The sequence below is a fragment of the Phaethon lepturus genome, unplaced genomic scaffold (genome assembly GCF_000687285.1).
Source record: "Phaethon lepturus isolate BGI_N335 unplaced genomic scaffold, ASM68728v1 scaffold21725, whole genome shotgun sequence".
NCBI lineage: Eukaryota > Metazoa > Chordata > Aves > Phaethontiformes > Phaethontidae > Phaethon > Phaethon lepturus.
The window spans coordinates 13,785-34,175 of NW_010538718.1; the positions used below are offsets into that span (position 1 = coordinate 13,785).

Consider the following 20,391-nt stretch of genomic DNA (forward strand, 5'->3'; position numbering starts at 1 on the left):
GCAGGAGGAGTGCTGCCTGCTGTTCTTGGCCCTTCTCTGCAGTACCTGCTGACCTCTGCATCCTAAACGTGCCCCGGCCAGGCGGCCTGGCTGTGACACTGAGTGGGCAGCTGGCGGTCGGCTCCGCCTGCCCTCGTGCCCCCTGCACGGCGTCTTGGCGCTGCCAGCGAGACGGAAGTGGCTGGAGGCTGGGAGTCCCGACGGCAGCTTGGACCTGGAGTGCCTGGCCAGCGCACCCACCCGTGTCAAGTCGTCTAGTCCTGCCGTAACACCAGTCCTAGTTTTGAGCTGCCTGAATGAACCATTTGCTCAGGTTTTCTTGGACCCGGTAGCCAGGTTCATGCCCAGTCTCCCCATGGAGAGCAGAGGGTACCCCAGAGTCGAAGCTGCTGAATGGAGTCAGACCAGAAGAGCAAAGCAGGATCCTCCACCTCCAGTGGCTTGTTCGCATAAGGGCATAATAAGCTGCCACTGACAGGACTTTATACAGATCTCCCCATACCAGCCATGCCATTCACTCAGCCTGTGCTTTGGTTAACAGTGAAGCAGTTAACAGAGCCAACAGCTCGATGCCCATTGCCTGGAGTATCTCCTGACTCGGGGCTTGCTGCTGTCACCTCGCAGCCCACTGATCTTCTCCAGACCCCTAGAAAGTTGGATCCAGCTCATTTTGCTGCTTCTGAGCTGTTGGCAGGAAACAGTGTCTTTGTGCCAAGGGAATGAGTCCTTGCTCATAGTAACTCCTCATAAAACCCTCGTTAGAAAAACCTTAAATATCTCTTCATATACCCACAGTTGTGCCACTGTTAGGGCTGCATGCCATCCTGGTGTAAATCTTTTAGTGCACTCTGTTTCCTTTGCCAAGATTTTCTTCTTAACTGTAAAGCTCCTTATTTCAAGAGTGGTTGTTTTTTTCCTAATTCAGAGCCCTCATGTTGAATACACAGCAAGGTTTCCATGTCTGAGCAACAAGACATCCTAAAGGTCACTGTGCATTTTTCAAAATATAGGAGGGTTTTATTTTGTTTCTTTTTAGCAGGAATTTAAAGGAAACATTGGTCTGCTGAGCTGGGCCAGTTCATCTCCAGCCTTTAGCAGGACTTGGAAAAGATGAATGACCAAATTCAGGGGATTTGTGGGCAAATACAGCAGAAATCTGTTTTTGTCATGGAAAGTGTGAGAAGATAAGAACAAGTGGATCATATGCTGGTGCTTCACTTACTCCAGGCAGTGTGTGAGGGGAGCAGGTCAGATGATCCAGCTGAGATGAGCTATGGGCTCGTACCCTCTGCTGCAGTTCACTGGTAATTTAGGGACAGAGCGAATTTGACTTCTGTCTTGAGAGAGGGGATTTCCAGCACAGTACTGGCTTTCTGACTGTCAGGCAGGTCTTGACTGATCCTTCCCCTAGGAATGCTTTCAGTGCATTTTACATGATCACTGGCAGGTTACCACTCGGAGAAGGAAGAGGTATAGGTGCCAGTTATTTTCAGGAAGGAAGGTATGGCTGAAAGCATGATCCTTCTGGAATTCAGCCCATCCCAGCTAAGCCACAGTGTCCCACAGCTCGAGTGCTGAACCAAGGATCAGTGCATTTGGTTTTTATTCTGGCATGGAGAGCAGCAGCTTCCATTCAGGGGGCTGTGAGTACTCCAGGTTTTTCCATGTGACACTGTATAAGATGGAGGCTGCTCTTGTTTTGATTCCTGCCTGATTTAATTGTATTTGCTTTTTCTCTTTTTATTTCAGTTGTGATTCCAAAGAGTCCTTTACCTGCCTCCGAAGTAAACTCGGAGAAACCTAGCATGCACAGTAGCACAAAGACTGTTTTGGGGCATCAACAAGGGCAAAGGCGTCGCAAAACAGGGAAGAAGCGTGGTCGAACGACCAAAGCGCTAATCCATCACCCCATGCCTACACCCTCCAAGTCAGTGGAGCCTTTGAAATTCCCCAGAAAGAGAGGCCCCAAGCCTGGCAGTAAGGTAAAAGCTGATGCTGATGCAGGCGGGTGAAAAGCAGGTGCTGCAAGTTCTGCCATGGGATGGTGCATGCGTGTGTTTGTGCACGTTTGTCTCAGCCTCTGGCTGTGTGACTGCAGCAAGTAGGAGACCAAAGGGGTATGTGGGCTGGGAATATCCCTCAGACTCCAGCCCCAGAGCTATAGAGAATGTCTGTGTCCTAAAGATCATTTCCATCAAGAAACCTTGTCTTTGGAGCTGCATTAGCTGTGAAGTAGCATGGCAGATGCTGTGATCATGACAGGATGGCCAAACGGTGGAATAAGCTCTTCCATCCATCATGTGTAGCTAGTTAAGTCAAGCAGAGGTGGCAGATCTCAGGCCTGTTATTTTTTCAGGATTGTGGTTTATAAAATACACACATATTGATTACCAGGTTCTTGAGACTCCCCGTCATCACCATCAGAAGTGTGTCATGTTCCACAGTGCCTTGTCTGTTGGATTGCAAAGGAGAGAGTGTAGTGATCATGGGTGGTAAAGGAGAGCAGGGATAAAAGGAGAAATATCTCCTCTTTTTCTGCAGAGGAAACCTAGGACATTGCTGAACCCAGCACCCACCTCTCCAACAACCAGTACCCCAGAACCAGACACAAGCACTGTGCCTCAGGATGCTGCTACAATCCCCAGCTCTGCCATGCAGGCTCCCACAGGTAAGGGTCTTGAACCACATTCTTGACAAGATCGCACAGTTAGGAGCCTCATCAGAAAGCAAAACACCAAACTACTCCCATTTCTTCCTAAACCCATACACCAGCAAATGTTACAATCCCAGAAAGGCTGGCCTAATAGAGAGTGTGTTGGAAGGAAAAGAGGCACATGAGTTCAGATCAGCTGTTCATTTATCTCTCTGTCCGTTTTGGAAACAATGAAGTCGTAGGAGGATTGCAAGTCCATCTGGTCAGTGCAAGGACCCCTTTCCCTGCGTTACCATGGGCATGCTAGTGACTCCACAGCTCTCAAAGGGTGCTTCACATGGCGTGGCGTGCCCAGAGGCAGTACAGTGTGCAGCAGCTCTTGTAAGCCCACAGTGCGAGTTCTCCCAAACTGCCAGGCATGGCTGCTGAACCTACAGCAAGATGCAGAACTACTGCCGAATGACAGTGGCAATGATCTGTTCAGCATCAGCCAGGGTATTGAGGCAAACAGGGACAAGAGGGAGCGGGGAAGAGTAGGAGCGGCAGTGCAGAGTATGTGCTCTGCTAGAGCTGTGAGATGTAGCTGAAGATAAATCTGGGCAGGAAAGTCTAATGCAAAGCTGCTTTTTTTTATGTTTGGTCAAGCACTGGGTATGGACTGAGCCCTCTGTTTCCCCAGAATGTAATTGGCCAATTTTCAGAGGAACCTAAAGAACCCAGTTTCCCTAAAAAGTGGGGGTTGCGTTCCTTCATCTCCTTTGAACATCACAGGCACCTTACCTGGCTGGCATGGGAACCGCTTTGCAGCCTGCCTTCGGGAGCCTGAGTGCTGGGGAAAGCGTAGGAGAAACAGCAAGCAGCTTGGAAGGTGAGTGTGAGGCAGGAAGATTTTGGAGGTGATTACCCTCTACAAGTGGCTCTGCTGTTAGGATGCAGACAGGCAGTCGTGGTGGATTCCCCTTTGTGAGTGATTTGAGAGTCTTAAAATCTCAGCATCTCTCAGGCTGGATTTTAGGCATCTGTTTCTTGCTTTCTTGAGTGAGTTAATGGCAAACACGTTTCTCATCTTGGCAGTTTGCATTTACTTGAACAAGAACGGCAGCACTGGGCCCCACCTAGACAAGAAGAAAGTTCAACAGCTGCCAGACCATTTTGGACCAGCTCGAGCTTCTGTTGTCCTGCAGCAAGCAGTACAGGCCTGCATTGATTGTGCTTATCATCAGAAAACAGTCTTCTCCTTCTTAAAACAAGGCCACGGGGGAGAGGTCATCTCAGGTGAGAACTGACCTGCAGCACTTTGCCTTCAGAGATGTCATTGCAAGAATTCGCCCGTTGGAAGATGTCTCTCCTGAAGCGCAGTCATGGGCCAGGGGCAGACAGAAGATTTCTGTCTTCTCTTTCTTGCCAAACATCTGTGTCGGTGAAGCAACAGCTAGCGGCTGACTCAGAACAGAGCGGTTAGCGTGGCCTCCAGGCACAGCTTGTTGGAGAAGGCAGCATGCAGCCCTGGTATCAGCCTGGGCAGTGTTATGCTTCACCTACCGTCCCCCAGCATTGCCCGAGCCCCCAGGAGGAGGCGGAATGGGTGGGATTTTCAGAACTCCTGACGGAAAGACAAGAAATACCCCAGTTTTTAATTTTGCTTTTAAGCTCGTGTTTACCTGGATGCTGTGAGTGCAGGTCCCTCCTTGAATGCCTTTTCCATTCCCTCGAATGCAGCTTCTCAGGCGCTGCAGCCCCGTACCTGACGCTGGGTGCCGCAGACTGGTTTTAGCCTGTCCCGGGGAAGCGAGCTCGCCAGCGCTCAGCCAGCGGAAGGCAGTGGCTTTTGTTTGCTCTAGTCTAGACCAGCGATGCTGAGATACAGAAGCTGGCTGTGCAGCCCTGGGCGTAGTCTCCTGCCTTTGCTGGGGGTTTACGTGTTGGGCTCTGTTTGTTTCTGTCTCCAGCTGTGTTTGATCGGGAACAGCACACTCTGAACCTGCCAGCAGTAAACAGTATCACCTACGTCCTCCGCTTCCTGGAGAAGCTCTGCCACAATCTTCGCAGTGACAACCTCTTTGGGAACCAGCCTTTCACTCAGAACAGCCACATGCAGCGGTCACACGAGTACGACCACGACAGGTATCTACCAGGTAGGAGCTGGGGCGGGGGCGGCGTTTTAGGGACCCCAGGTGCTCCATGTCTTAACCCAGATTTTATCTTTATCTCAGGAGGCAGGTGTGTGTTTCAGAGCCCTCTCTGCAGGGTTCATTGCATCATACCTAGTGTCATGCACATGCCCACAGGGCTCTTTTTGCGCAGGATTCAAGTTGCCGTATTTTCTGGCTGTCAGTCTGATTTCCATCTCTGCCTGTAGGTTTCCATTCATCCGTGCTGTCTCCTTGTCTTCCCTCCTCTCCTTGTCCCCAAGTCCTTCCTGCTTGCTGTCATCTGATTATAGTGACTTCATCCACTTAGGAATTATGGTGAAAAGCTCTGCATTAGAAGTAGAATAATGATAACATGCAGCAGGTAAACTGTAATTAGAAATGGAATTAAAACCTAGCAGACCAGTTTCTACCATGGCTGTGAATCTGCTGCCAGCAGACAGCACATCCAGCTCGTGGTGAAAGCATAGCCCGTTCAGGGATGATGCATGCTGAAGTAATCTGAGGCATAGGTGGCTTTGTTTTTCTTGGCATGCTCCACTGTGTTGAAGCAACACGCCCCCGGCAAGATAGTTCATGCCACGATGCGAATCGTCAGGCTGCAAAATTGCTCTTAAGCAAAAGCATTGGAAAACAAGAAGACCGATAGTTTTCCATGCATGCTTCTTAGTGGCAGCAACCCCTGGGGTGATAGCTGCCTCCCCAGGCTGGCTGTGGGGCTCTGGGGGAACTACTGCTGTAAGAGTGCCAGTCATGGAGAGGATAAAAGCTATCTGCCCCCTCTTTAGGTAGTTGACAAGTGTCCTGTGCAGATCTGCTCTCCTGTTTTGCTTCGTCCACTACCTTTCTGCCCCCTGAGTCAGCGAATAGCTGTTGTACTGTTTGAGGTCTTTCTAAAGTTAATCCTTTGGATAATTACGGTTTGGGCAAGAAAAGCAAGAATTTCTAATGTAAAAGGACAAGCACTTAAGAACTGTTCAAGGAAAAGTTGCTAAGCATGAAGCTTAAGGGGCAACAGCCTAATGCCACAGTGCTTCATTGCATCTCACAAAGCACCCATGCTCAGGAGAAGGGATTAGCAACAGTGTAAAGAGCATGAGGATTCTGGAGTGACTGTGATCTTACTTCCTCCATGGCTGATCAGCTGCCTGCAGGCTGAGGCTGTGCAGAGCCATGCTGGAGCCAGCAATACCAGGAGCAGGGAGCTGTGCTGTGCTGTAAGAAGAGGAGCTGTAGGAAGTGGGCTGACTACTGTGGCAGGCACAGGAACAGCATGTCTAGTTACTGGGACTAGAGCTTAACCCTCTAGGGAACCCCCAGTTAGAAGAAATCCCCACGTTTCAGTGTGAAAATACCCTGTTGTCATGAGATAGAGCAAAACCAGAATGGGAGGAAGAGGACCCAGGGTCTGGGCATGGTAGCAGGCTTGGATGGAGAGGGTCCTGTAGCTCACACACATGGTTTCTAGCCACCGTGAGATGTCTGTGTCTGTGCCAAGAGCTGGGTTGCCTGGCAGGGTGGAAAACTATAAAGAGTGAAGTCAGAATTCGGGGAAACTCAGGCAGAGCACCAGATATGACACAATGCTGAGACCTGCCTATACTGAACTCTTTGTTAGTATTTGCAGGGATTCAACAAAGATTAAACACAGTCCAGAGAAGTGATAACACCTAGTCCTGTAGTTAATACTCATGCCTCAGGGATTGTTGGGCATCTGGTGCTTTCTCAAGCACCTGAAAGAAGATGATAAACATTATCTACTCATTGCAGTGGCTTCTGGTGAGGGCAAAGAAACAGTACCGTCAGTTTTGAGAGGTTAGGGCTGGTCATGAAAGAATGAGGATGCAGTTGTACATCAGCTTAAATCACACCAAGTGTCAAGGCTGCCATGGTCTCACCTTCAGCTTTGTGTGTCCTGCCTTGTTTCCTCTATGGTACAGGTGGTTGTGTGCCTGAATGGGGCTGGTTCTTCCAGAAAACAATCACTGGTTAGGACTGGGAGCTGGTCTCAATTCCCAGAACAAACTCATTTAACAGGAGCACCACTGTGGATCCTGTGGAGGATTCATGCGTGTGCTTAGGGCAGAAGAAGGAAGGTCTGCAGCAGCCCTTTGGCTAGAGTATGCTGTTGTGGAGCTGCGTTGTGGCATTCTGTCTTGCTAAGGCATAATCATGGAAATAAGGGGAAATAGATCGAGTTGTACATCAGAAAACAGTAGATTTGCAAGAAAGCAGGAAGTTGATTGCTGTTAATAGGAACAGGGGTGGGCTATGAAATGTCGTGAACAGATCTGGTCTGGAGCCATCTGAAAACATAGGACTGGAGGGACCTTCTGGACCATTGAGCTTTGGGTCCTGTTATTACAGGTACCACAGCACACAGTGTTGCTTTAATTAACTCTTGAGTCCTGTGTTAAATCAGTTGGGGACTTTGCTTTTCCACTGGAGGCTGCTCCAATGTTTTTTGCTGAATTTTTAGAAACTATTGTTGTCATTTCTAGCCCAAATTTATTCTTGGGCAACTTGGTATCCGTGTCTCCATGTCTTAACATTGTCTTTTAGCTTAACTTAGTTCTCCTTATTCTAGAAATAGTTAGCAAGCAGTCGTATCCTTCAGGGGAGCTTGCCGTTTGGCTGCTCTGGTAAGAAAGGCTCTGTGCTCTTCTCATCTAGTGTTGGTTTGAATTAAGCTTCATAAGGTGACCAGAGTGCCATCCAGCACTCTGGGGAAGAGCTCATGGTGACCTGGGCCACATAGTGGCACCACTATGTTCACAAGAAATGTCTCTGGAAGCAGCTTTTCATCACTGTATCCTTGCAGCAGGTGATAATCAACCCTTCCTGGTCATGTACCTGTTCTTCTCATCCGTTATTGTCAGCTGCAAGTTCCCAGTTTATGGGACAATGCTTTAAGTGCATATCTGCATTTTGCTGCTGGATCTACCTCCTTTCTAGTACTACATTCTATATATATTTTTTCTGTATAATTTCAAATGCTACTTTATCTGGCCTAACATGGGAAGACGTCAGCAGATTTCATCGGTGAATCTCTAAAATTTGTGCCCAAGTTATTAATAAAAATAATAAATTACCCTGGGCTCAAGAATGACCCTCAAGAAAATTAGTTAGCAATTGCTCTCCAACCTCATGTTCTTGCTCAGTGCTCTGCCAACTGCTTTTCCCCTCAAATTAGGTGTTTGTGCCTGTAACAAAGCTTCTGGTAATCTTTGTGTTCTCCATATCAAATGCCTTGCTGAATTCTAGGTAAATGAGATTGACTGCTCTTTCTTTGTCTGATAGATCAGGTATTTTCCCGTGATATGGAAGCTATTATTGGGTTAGTCTCTGATGAACATCTACCGCAGTATGTGCCATGTGTAACTGCAGTATTTTACTTACCCTTCCCTTCAGAATCTCTTACAAGCCTTGTGGTACAGCTGAGGTCAGACGTGAGCATTTCGTTGTCAAAATAATTTTTGCCTTTCTTTTTTAAATGGTAGCACCGTGTTTCCAGTAACTCTGAGTAGTGCGTCACTGACTTCTGTTAAAATTTGCTGCAGCAGACCCAGGGTTTCATGTGCGCCTTCTTTCTTAAGTTACGTTTTGGCTTTCTCTGCACCCTCACGTCCCCTGTTTGAGTATGTTCAGTTGTTTGACTTCTACTTCTTAGTCAGTGGTGTATATTTTTGTTCCTGATCTTTATCCTTTGAGCCGTGCCCCAGTGTTCAGCAACTGAAAGTGACGGATGGGATTTGTTTGACTGAATGCAGGTAGATGTCACAGAGGCATCAACATCTGAACTAGTTGTGTAGACACACTCTGCAGTCGGGGAGGAAGTACCAATGCAGTCAGTGGAAGTTATAGCATCCTAAAGTAGGAGCCTAGACTTCAACTTTGACTTTGGCTTCACGGGGTGATGTGAGCAGACTCTCACTTACTGTAAAGGCATCCATCCTGACTGCCTTGAGATGGCCATCAGCACAAACCTGGGCAAGGGCAGATGTGCTCCTCTTCCTCCCCACCAACCTCCCAAGTTAGATGAGGTGAAATATCCCTCAAAACTGTGCCATCTTGCAGACAGGACAGCCTTTTTTCCTTTTTTCTCAATCTTTACCTATCTGCACAGTATCTTCTCACTCTGTTCCCATGTATTTGTTACTTCTGTAGCTGAAAATACAGTCCTGTCTTTTCCTTTGCACTGTGTCAAAAGACAGAGTTAAAAAGTTCACTTTGTCCCCGTACTCACCATCCTCTGAAGTATATGGCTCCATGCTGAGCACGTAATTTTAATCTCCAGTAAATGATCTGCTTGTTCTCAGCACCCTTCTCAAACATTTACCCATCTAGATTTAGGGTCCTTTTCTCCCACATTCTTCCCTCACTGATGGTACACATTCATGATGTTTATGGCATCTTTTAAACTGAAGGTATTCTTTTTTTCCTGATGATCCACATCCTGACTGCTGAGTGCAGCTCTATGTATTAATCCATTTCTTTATTTTCTTAAAATTTGTCCTTTAAAATCAGAAAACCTAACTACAGACCTACTTTTGGTTTATCCTTCGATAAATTTACCCTGACCTAACTTCTGATTCCCTGAGTTATCTTCTACAACCTGACTTTCTGTGTTTGCATTACTTTTAAAATCAACCAATTTAAAAAAACAATCCAAAACAAAACCTGTTTTGTTCAGGTTCAAAAAGCATCACCTTTTGTTGTGATTCTGTGACTGTTTGGTGAAGAAGGTCGTGCAGTTTTACATTTAGAGATAGCCAGAGTCGTTACTAAGAGCATTTGTTCCCCATCTCTGTCTGGGCAATGAATGTTTCTTACAGGGACTTGTCCTGAGGGCAGTATTTGTCTTTCTAATAATGTTACAGTGATTTTTGATCATACTCATATGGTGCCCCAGGGCCTCAGTATAAGCAGCCTATCTTTAGCCTATCCTTTAGCCAGAGGATTTTGATAGAACAGATACTTTCCTCTACCTTTGTATTTCTCTTTAGTTAACTAAATTGTGGACGTCTGATGCTTCCCACCCATCTGTACCTTCGTTCGTTTGGCGTGGTGCGTCTCCCTTGGTGTCCAGTCCCAATCGCTCCCCACCGTATTTCTGTCAGCCCTCCAGCACCTGTCCCTGCCCTGTGCCAGCAGCTGGGGCTGCTCCGTGCTGTTGTCGAGCTCCCGGCATTTGTCTACAAGCATTTCATCCCTCTCTCCCTGCACAACTTGAGTGCTGCACGCTCACACGTGTCGCCCATGCTCAAGGCAGCTGGAAAGGGCCAACCAGGAGCACTGGTGGCCCATGTGGCCAGGCCACGACTGGTGGGTGACCTCTTCATTGCTTCTTAATTGACTGAGCCTTGTCCAGATGGAGCACGGTCTGCCATCCACTGTATCGCTTGCCTGGCTGCTGTTCCCATCCGTGATAGCGCTTCCATTCTCTGTGTTCATCCGCCCACTGACACTTTGTGTGCAGCCTTTAGCCATCTGGAAAGAGACATCTCACAGCCCAGCCTGACGCCTGGTCTGCCCGGTACTATACAGAGAACCTCATCGTTGAGAAGCGTTTGGAGAAGAGCAGCAGTGACAGCTGGGTCACTGGAGGGATCCATTTGGGGAAAGATTGAAAATTTGAGTATGGTTTAATCAAGCATTGTGTATGGCACAAAGTGTTTGCAGATCATCCAAGGGTTGTTTGCAAATCGTCCAAGGATTATGAGTGTCTGAAAGGTGAAGAGTGGGGAGGAGCAGGAATCATGCAGGATGAGCCAAGGAGTAGAATGAGGAGAAATGGAATTAAGTCAATCAGTGGCAATATGTGGGGTGAAATATGGCAAAACATGGCTAAGACTCTTCGTTAGGTTTCTCACCAACCTTTTTCTGTGATAAAACTTGTTAAGCAAAATATAAAATGTTAAGCACTGACAGATGTGCTGGATTGCAGGTTTAACAGACTGTTACCAGGCTGGCGATGCATGCGGGTCTCAAGTGACTCCGGCAGGACTGAATTTCCCAGAAGGTCTCCACTCCTAAATAGGGCTTGTTCTCTTTTCCTAGACAGAAGCAGTTCGTTAGACGGCACTCTGCAGGGACCAGGCCGGGGTACAAAGCGATATTCCCAAGATTCCCCTCCATACAGTGCTCCTCTCTCCCCCAAGTTACCAAAGAATGACCGTCACCCTTTGGAAGGTGAGCACAGTGTCTCTTCCCAAAGCTGGCTGTTTATAGCGACTTGTAACAGATACAGCACGATCAGATCTGCTGTGCCAAATCGAGCCGTGGGTTTAGGAAGTCTGCGTTGCTTTGTTTCTGGCATGGGTTGGTGTTTGGCGTTTCAGAGAGAAGTGAAGACACCACTCTATGCCAAGGCAGGTTCTCTAAGCAGTTGCGTAAGGCATGTGGAACGCAGGGAGAATTCCTTCTAACCCTGTTAGTCATCATCTAATACCATATAATCTGGGATTTAATTACCCGTATTTTAGCTTCCATTGCTATGCATGGTATTAAGGGTCATAAAACTGCCCAGTTGCTTCAGTCAATCTTCCCCTGGATTTTTCCATGATGGTTTGCTGCAGTGTATTGTACAGATGCTGATGTGCAGCTGTACGGCCAGAAACCTGCTGCCCTTTCCCAGGATCCCATCTTGTTCCTCACAATCCTCCCTAAATAGCAGGGAAGGTCTCACTAATGTGTACTCCACCAGCTAAACCAGATCACATCACATCCCGCAGCGCTGCTGCTTCCTGCAGTGTCCATCGGGTAACACTGGTGCAGATGTGCTGTGCCATGTTCTCAAAAGCAATTGCAGAAACATTCTTTTTGGTGTGTGGTCCATAGGTGTTCCTTGCATGTACAGGTGAGAGATTTCCAAGGGCTCCAGGTACCTGAGCAGAAGTCTTCAATAAATACCCTTCCACCTTCCCTTTTGTTTTGAACAGCAAACAATCCGTAATGCAGACTGGAGATTCAGCCTTACTGAAGCCTTTTAATTAATTGATGGTGAGATTTGCCAGCGTGTTACTTTCAATTCTTTGTAATATGTCCCTGAAAAATTGCTGGAAACTCTTGGCTGGGCTCATAGTTCAGTGGCTTTGTGCTCTGTTGCTGTCCCTTTAGAATTTCCTTGGTTCTTGCTGAGTTTTCTGGGCTTGGGCTGTCGATCCCAGATTTGAGAGTGCACAGCCTCCCATGCGCTGTGGTGTAATTTTAGTCTCTGTCCATCATTGTGCCCTGTGCTCTTCAGGATTACTGACCCTGTATCTAAGCACAGCTGATCTGAACTTGGCAGCCTATGATGGACAGTTTCTAGTGGCCTTAGTATCTACATTGATTAAAATTGTAGGTTTGTCACATAGCTGAAGCGAAGAACAACGTGACGTGTGGGACTGTCTCATCTATTCCAGCATGTTGACAAGTCAAAAATTGTTCCTTGAGGCCCAGTCTGTTTTGCACCTCGAGATAAATGTCAGTGCTGGTCTCCTTGACATTCTTCTCTAATACATCAACCACTGTACTTACGTAACCATTAGCAAAGCCTGTCCACTCCTCCTCTACCAGCAGGTGGAACATGCAGTGTTCGGCCTGTTCTTGAAGTGCAGTGGTGTGCTCTAAATATTAAGGTGCCTTGGTTAGGTGGTGAATGTACACTCTCTGTATTGTCAGTGAAGAGAGAAGGCTTCCATAATGGGTAATTCTAAGGAGGAACCTACATTAGGTTGTCTGCAAGATTGATTCTTAGTCTGCTTCAGAGTCTGTTCAGTTATCTCTTGGTCTTTGAATGGGTCATGCCATCTGGATGCCCAGAACACTCCAGCCTCTTTACAGCCCAGAATACTCCAGCTTCTTCTGTAAAAGAGACAAGTGGGCAGAAAGTGTGCCTTCATGTGTGGGTGATGATCCTGTTGGTGTGTGAACTTCGTACAGCCAACTTGGTCTTGCTCTGTTCTTGGTCCAAGCAGGGGGTGTACAGGGCAGGAGGGAATGAGGTGCAGTTCCAAATTCCATCTAGAAATTAATTTTTATACCACAGCTAAAAGCCTCTGCCATGAAATTTAAGTACAAGCAGGAATATTTGCGTTTCACAGGCTAGAGTACGAGCCTGAAATAATCAGGTATTGACTATTTCTCGAGTAAGGAGGTATGTCTTCTCATGGTGATGAACTCCCCCAGCAGAGCGCATTCTGGCTTCAGCAGCATGACAGACAACAGTACCTGAACAGTTTCCAGTTTGCCAAATTGAAGGCAGTGGGTAGCAGTGGGAAGTCTTCATTCATTGTGCCTTTGGCAAGAAGTCAGAAAGATGAGGAGGAGATCTCACTACATTCTCTTGCATCCAGTGGCATTTATGTAGCTTTTTGCTAAAGAGCTGCAGTTCTAGCACAGTGGGGACCTGCTTTTCAAATACTATCATTTGTTGGAAACAGTAGGTGTTTAGTAGTTGTGCAAATCAGATTTATGCTTGTGGCCAAACTCCACGTTTTAGCAGTAAAACAACACTCTTGAATCTATAGCACTCTTTGTTTAATTAAACTTCAATTATCTGCTCCCTGCCTTTCCACCACTAATTGTGGCATGTTTTCCTACAATGTTCTAAATGCAAGCCTTTATTTAAAATTAGCAGTTTTTATAAGAAAATCTGCCTAAGTGTTAACCACCTTCTCCTTGCTCCACAGCTAGTTATCAAGGGTGAAAGGATTCTGGATAGCGTATATGCCTGAACTCAGTCTGTGCCCTGCCACTTGCAGAAACATGTTGTCTTCTGCTACAGATGATTCACAGGGCTAGTAATCATTCCCCTCTTGCCTTGTTTCCTTCCTCCCTTTCTGGAGATATCATTCATCTGAGCAGTTCTCTGTGTGTTTGCATTTTTAAGAAAATCCTAAATCTCTCTTGCATTGACCCTACCAAGAAGCCTCCAGCTCTGCTGCAATATTTACAGCACAACCAAGCACTCACTAGTCCAGAGATAGGTAACCTCAGGATGAATGTGCAAGTTCAATTCTACCTGTTGGGCAGAACAATATAGTGCTCCGCAGTTGCATGGCCTCATCCTCTCTTTGGACGTACGATCATAAGCACGTGTGAGAACATGATCACATATTTGAAGAATGCATGACAGTGCATTCACATCAGAATAAGGGCAGTGTGTTAATTATTGAGTTAAATATTTTCTGAGGGTGAGTTTTGGATCCTTAGCATTGCACCGACATGAACCTGTGCACATGGTCTCCCAGCCTCCTAGTAATCTTTGCTAGCTGAGTGCGGAAATCACGAGTGACACAAATCCCCTCTGTGTGAGCTTTGGGATCTTCATGACCAGGTAGATGCACACATTTGCCTGACTCAGCACATCTGGGGTCAGTGTCCCAGAGCTTCCTGGCAAGTTGAAGCTGTGCGTCACCTCGCAGAGGGTACTGAGTTTACTTGGAGGGTGGAGGTGTGCAGCACAGACCTGTTACAGAGCATCCAGACCAGTGCAGAGGGCTGTGCCCAGTGACCTCTCTCATGCCTCTACACTTTCCCGTGAGTCAGACATCACCCTTTTGCCCAGATGTTTCATGGGAAGTGGTTTGAGTTTCAAGCAAAACTGTCCTGTTGGAGGGGAGACCAAATGCTATGAAGAAGCTGGTGCCACTGGTGTAAGTTGCATCCACTGTGTGGGTCTGTCTGGGCCCGGGCCAGGGAACCTCTACCCACCCCTGGGCCAGAGCAGCCAGCTGATGCTGGGTTTGCGTCCAGTCTTGTGCTGAAATGGGATGGTGGGAAAGTGGTGCGGGAGGGAAGGAGGGGTCCAAAGTTATTCAGGAGTAGTCATGAGTCAGAAAGCTGCCTTCTGTGCATAGAGAGCAGGTGAAAACACATCTACCCATGCAGGAAGGGCCAGCACACAGCACAGGTCACCGGGGGATTAACAGTCTTCACACCAGTACATGTTTCTACATGAGATTTTAAGGTTGTGATGGTTTCTGAGAGCATCCCAGAGACCTAAAAGCAAAGAAAGGCAGAAGTGCCTGAAGTGTAGAGTAACACAGCCCACAAGATGGAGGGTTGCACTTATGCAGATGATAACCTCACATCTGCTTCACTGAATTGCCAAACAGCTAGACAAGAGGGTTATTTCCATTTTGTAGTGTTACGAGATGAAGCCAAGGAAGGTATGGGCTGTCTGCCTCCAGCTGAACTTGCCTCTGGGATCTCTGCTCAAACACAAGACAGCAGAAGCACTGAAACCAGAGGATCCCAGTTCACAGAATAGTCCTATAGTTCATAGAAACCAGAGAAAATAATGTGCCTCCACGAGAGGTTGTCCCAGTTGGTGGGGCCCCCCCTCTGCAACAGTCAGGTACCTCTTCAGGCTCTGGCAAGCTGCATCTCCCTTCACTGGAGCTTGGCAGCATCAGCTTAGCAGGAAAGTTTGGGAAGATCTCAACAGCTTTTGGGTCTCATGGGCTGCAGTGTCAACTCAGCACCCTCACCACCCTCCCAGTTCAGCACAACCTCACTGTGCTGGTTTCTCACCTGCTGCTGGTGAGTCTTTCTCACCTGCCTCTGGGAAGTCCCAGGGGAGAAACCCAGGGCCTGGCTGGGGCAGTTGCTCAGGTTTCTTCATCCTTGTCACCTACCATGGTGTTTGAGTGGCAGCACCTCAGGATTGTGGGCTGCCCTCAAGGTCTCGATGGACACAGGTAGAGAAGCTAAGGCTCCCAGCCTAGAATGCACAAGCAATACCCCTCTTTGTAGGAGCCGCTTTCTCTTTGGCTGTACGAACTTGCCAGGTATTTCAAAATAAAGAATGCAGGTATTTGAGGATGACTCATGAGGCATCAGGCCCACCTGGACTGAGTGTCAGTTGTGTGTGCCATAGTAAAACGTGGTCCTAGGATGAAGCTGTCGCAGTATGACAGCAAAGGGAGATCTTGCTGGCTCAGCCAGTACAATATATCACCCTGGACAATTTCCTCAGCCCCTCCATCCTAATACCGACAGCTGAAAACTAAATGTGTTTCAGAAGAGAAGGCGAGGAAGCCAGTCTTGCACTGAGACCCCTGCCTCGGGGAGCCTTCTGCCCTGTCCCTTCTGTGCATGTTCCAGCAAAGGGTGTTGGTCACCGACTTGGTTAGGCAATGAATAAGGGTCCAGCAGAGTCAGGAGGCATGAGCAGCTGGTCACCAGCACCTTGCTTTTGGGGCCAGAGGATCAGCATGGTGTGAGGGTTGCCTGGCCATGATGGCACAGCTATGCTGCTCCGAGGAGCCTGCTGCTGTCTTCTGCTCTGCATGTGTGCTGCTATCTGGGCTACAGCATGAGTCTTACTAAATATCCCCCACAATCCCAGCCACCTGGTCCATTACCAGGCACGCTAATGCCGGTGATGTGCAGCGTTTGACCCCTGGGGGAGCCTCCTCTCCCTGCTCAGGGCTGTTGTGCGAGTCCTGTATGCACTGGCATCCAGAACAGGCAGCCCTCCACCGCCTGCCACAGTGGTGCCCTGCTGCCATAGAAGGACCTCTGACTGCAAGCCAGAGCTGGTGGTGGTATTAACAGAGTAGGTGTTGCTCCAGTCTGGGTACCAACCGTTACCACTGCTAACTGGTTGGACTGGCATTTGCCAGGCAACCACCAGGCTGCAGCACTTTAGCAGTGCCTGTTTTAATTTCTGTGCTTTGGAGGAGACCACCAACGCGGTGGTTTGATCTGGTTCCTGCAGCCGTGCGCAAGTACTGCCTTTGCTGCGGTTCTGCTTTCTGCCGCCGAGCGGTAACTTCGGGCTGCGTGGCGTTCGGGTGCACTGACTGCAGCTTGGTGCGTTCCAGGTGAAACCTTTGTTCTGGGAGATGGCCTCCCAGGGCCCTTGGAGCCTCGCCTGGACCCCATGGACTCTGCCTTGAACTCTGTCAATTCATCCAGCCACAGCAGGAGCTCCAGAGACTATCGCCTGCAAGGATACAGGCACCTGCACCAACCCTCTAGCCTCACCCAGGGCAGTACCTCTGCCTTGCGTAGGCTTAGCTCTGGGGGTAAGAGAGTTAAGAAGCCAGCCCTGCGATTGTAAATGTGGCAATAAAGGGCTTTTCTAACTCCAGTTACACCTTTTTAACTTCAGCAAGTACCAGAGACTGGCCTCTACACTGTTAAACAGGTAGTCTGGTAGGTTTAATGGTAGCTCTAGAGATGTGGCCAATGGGCGGGTGGAAGTACAAAGAGGTGATGCTTGTAGGGTCACTCATGCGGCGTGGCGACTAGGTGGGACCTGGAGGTCAGTGGATAGGAAGGAGTAGGCAGGAGCTGAATTTGTGAGCATGGGCAGGGGCCTGTCAAAGAGATAAATGGGCGTTTGAGTCCCTGAGGATGGATCAGGAACGGACAGGGAGTCAAGAACTGCCTGATGAGGCTGGGAGCTGGGGTGGGTGGCCAGGGGGATGGGTGAATGCGCCAATGGCACTTGTCTGTGTGGAGGAATAGGGGCAGGAGAGCTGTTCATTGCAGTAGGTGAGCACATGTCAAATCCAGATGTTTGCAAAAAAAGTTGTAATTTTAGGTGCACGGCATCAATAAAAGCCTCTACAAAGCTCAGGCTGCTGATGCCTTGATTGTCTGCCTCCCCTCACATCTGTGTATGCAGGCAGAGAGCTGGAACAACAGGCTGTGCTGATGCTGGCACGTTGGGAGCAGGACTTCTGTTAGGTCAAGCGGTGCTTCACGACAACAGAACTTTGCGTACAGGCTCAGTCTGTCAGAAAACGCAGCTGATGAAAACATCACATAGCTTTGCTGTGCTAAAATTGCTAAAAGTGGTGTTTGGAGCGGGGGAGCGAGGGGAGAAATGGTGCATGGGGAGAGAAGTGGGAATGGAGGACTGTTTTCTGCAAGGTGGGACCCGTCAGAGCAGATGGTCAAGGAAGAGTGGAAATGGGGTGGCAAACTCAGCTGAAGGGGGGCAAGGGCAATTTGGGGTTTAGAGTGAGGAAAAGGGCTCAGTATAGAAGGCTGCCCTGAAAAGTAAGGCCTAAGGAGAGAGAGTAAGGTTTTGGTGCTAGACCTGTGGCACAGGAATCTCTTGGGCATGGCTGGGACATGCCCTTCACGTTGTCTCTGCCATTGCTTTGAGAGAGGAGACTGAATGGTAGATTAAGGGTGAATAAGCGCTGGAGTGGTGCTGTGGGGATACTTGGAGTAACGGCTGCTGTCTCGCTACTCCCACCAGGTTCAGATAGATACCTTGGATCTCGAGATGTCTCGCGGCTCAGCAGCCGCGATCCCTCATCCTGGACGGTGGAGGAGGTGATGCAGTTCATACGAGAATCGGATCCACAGCTGGGACCCCATGCTGACCTCTTTCGAAAACATGTAAGTATGTCTGTATGTGTGTATGTATGTATTTGTGTGTGTGTACATATGCATATTATATATGGGAGAGGGCAGATCATCACACAAAGAAAATCTAGGAATCAGAAGAACGGCAGCACTTTGTACCAGCTGGAGTTTTGTGCTAAGAAAAACATCCTTATAAATCCTGCTCCTGTTGTGTTCAGGCTTGGGATCCTCTTACTCAGAAATTGTCAAGAGGAAGACATCGCAGCCCAGTCAAAACTCCAAGCACCGCTGCCATTGAGCATATGGAATGCCCAGCTCTTAGCTGGATTTGAACCCTGGCACCGAAAACACAAAACCCTCTTCATCCTGGAGTCCTAGTATTCACCGCGTAGCAAATTTCTCCTGGCAGAAAACATGTTTCAAGTGATGAACTCCCGTTTCCTATAAAAATGAGTCTCCTAAGGTTCTGGTTCTTGTGCATATCTTGACGTGTAAAATAGCTGCAGATATACAGCATGGAGTTTGTACAATTAAAGCTACAAAAATTTTGGCAGTCCCAAATCCTGATTCCTGCCAGACAGTTCATCTTCCCTCTGTCTCTTCATTAAGTCCATGTTATACCTGGTGGTGCTTGTGAAGTCAGAAGAGCAGTAGGAGAAAATACCCATCTTCCCTGGGCAGGAGAGGCAGACAGGATGCTTCTTGCTCTGTGCTGGGCTGAGACAACACTCTTTTTTTTTTTTTTTTTTTTTTTTAAAGTTCGTTCTATTTTAGAATCACCAGTAATTGAAAAATGTTTTAATTATGCAAGAGAGTACTCAGCTCTGCTAAGGGAATGCTGCTGTATTGGCAATCCTGAGGAAGAACTTGGCTTTCATCTTAAAAGCAGAACAAACCTGGTACTGGAGATCACTGGAGATCTTACCAAGTGTGAGACCTAACTGAGCATCGACATAGGACAGGATTTTCTGTTGTTCGAGGTTGTGATTTTTATTTTTCATTTATAAGTCCATTAAAGTTTCCTTCATGGAAACAAGTCCACTGCCAAGCCTGGACCAGGTCAAGGACAGGAGTGCTGCAAGGGACTGGAAAACTTCCACTCGCAGATGCTAAGTGCAAAGCTGTTCTCCGGCTATTTTGAGCTTCATGGTCCTTCCCCTCCTGAGCCTCAGTGAGGGACACAACTGGCTCAGCTGTAAAGCATCAGATACATTTAAAAGTTGTGATGTTGAGATCAGCCCTGCTCCACCATTGCTCGGCCACCTGCTGGGACTTTGCTTACAAACCGGAAATTTGCTTTGCACGCAGTCGCAGCATCTTTGGATTTACATGGTTTGGTCCCTTGCCTCCTTCTTCAACCTTGGCTTCAGGGCTGTGTGTGTCACAGCAGGACTGCTGTCAGGGTTGGTGCATCCTCTACCAGGAGATTTCTCCTGCAGTGGGATGACAATGCTCTTGAGTGAGAGACTGCTCCCCTGCACTGCCACTGCCTTGATCGTTCCCCTGTCAGGGAAACCCGTCTCTTTCCTTTCCCTTTCCCTTTCCCTTTCCCTTTCCCCCTTTCTCTTTCTCTCTCTCTTTCTTTCTCTCTCTTTCTTTCCTTCTTTCCTTCTTTCCTTCTTTCTTCCCTTCCTCCTTCCCTTCCCTTCCCTTCCCCTTCCCCTCCCTCATAGGTATGGCTCCTGGGTGTTTATCATCCAACAGATTTTCCACCACCACATGGGGGTCTGGGGCTGAACCCCCATGCTGGAGGCAGGGCAGGATGCAGGGATGCCTGCGCTGGGATGCTGCAGTTATGTGCAACCCACCTTCGCTGTTGCGCGGTGTGCCGTGCTGCTTCAGCCATCGTCATTTTGGGCACAGGGGCTTAGGGCTTGCAGGTAGAGTCACAAGTGCTATTGTTTCCCCTCCTTGCAGGAGATCGACGGGAAAGCCCTGCTCTTGCTGCGGAGTGACATGATGATGAAGTACATGGGGCTGAAGCTGGGGCCAGCCCTGAAGCTCACCTACCACATCGACAAGCTAAAGCAAGGCAAGTTCTGAGAGGACACTTGGCAGGACGGATTCTGGAAGCTCCGCTCCTGGCCATCCATACCCGCGCTCGCCTGCCGACAGGTACGCATGCACACACACCCATTTATGCCGCAGATGGACACCTCGCCAACACCTCAGCCCCGCTGCAGGGGTCCAGCCACCCACCCACCCCTGCACCAGCGGCCAGGCCCCGGTGGGCACTTGAGAGGAGGCTGGCGCACAGTTGGCCCCGGGGCT

General features: G+C 48.5%; 1 protein-coding gene across 1 annotated transcript; it reads left to right on the top strand.

Annotated features, from left to right (window-relative positions):
• Positions 1–1,745: 1,745 nt before the first annotated feature.
• Positions 1,746–20,163, top strand: LOC104620648 (polycomb protein SCMH1-like; the record flags this gene model as incomplete). The annotated part of the gene is made up of 8 exons (XM_010286932.1): positions 1,746–1,982; positions 2,542–2,668; positions 3,728–3,928; positions 4,603–4,788; positions 10,864–10,995; positions 16,620–16,823; positions 18,011–18,153; positions 20,038–20,163. Coding segments are annotated over 8 exons (1,356 nt in total), but the record flags the coding sequence as incomplete, so codon positions are not given.
• Positions 20,164–20,391: the final 228 nt, after the last annotated feature.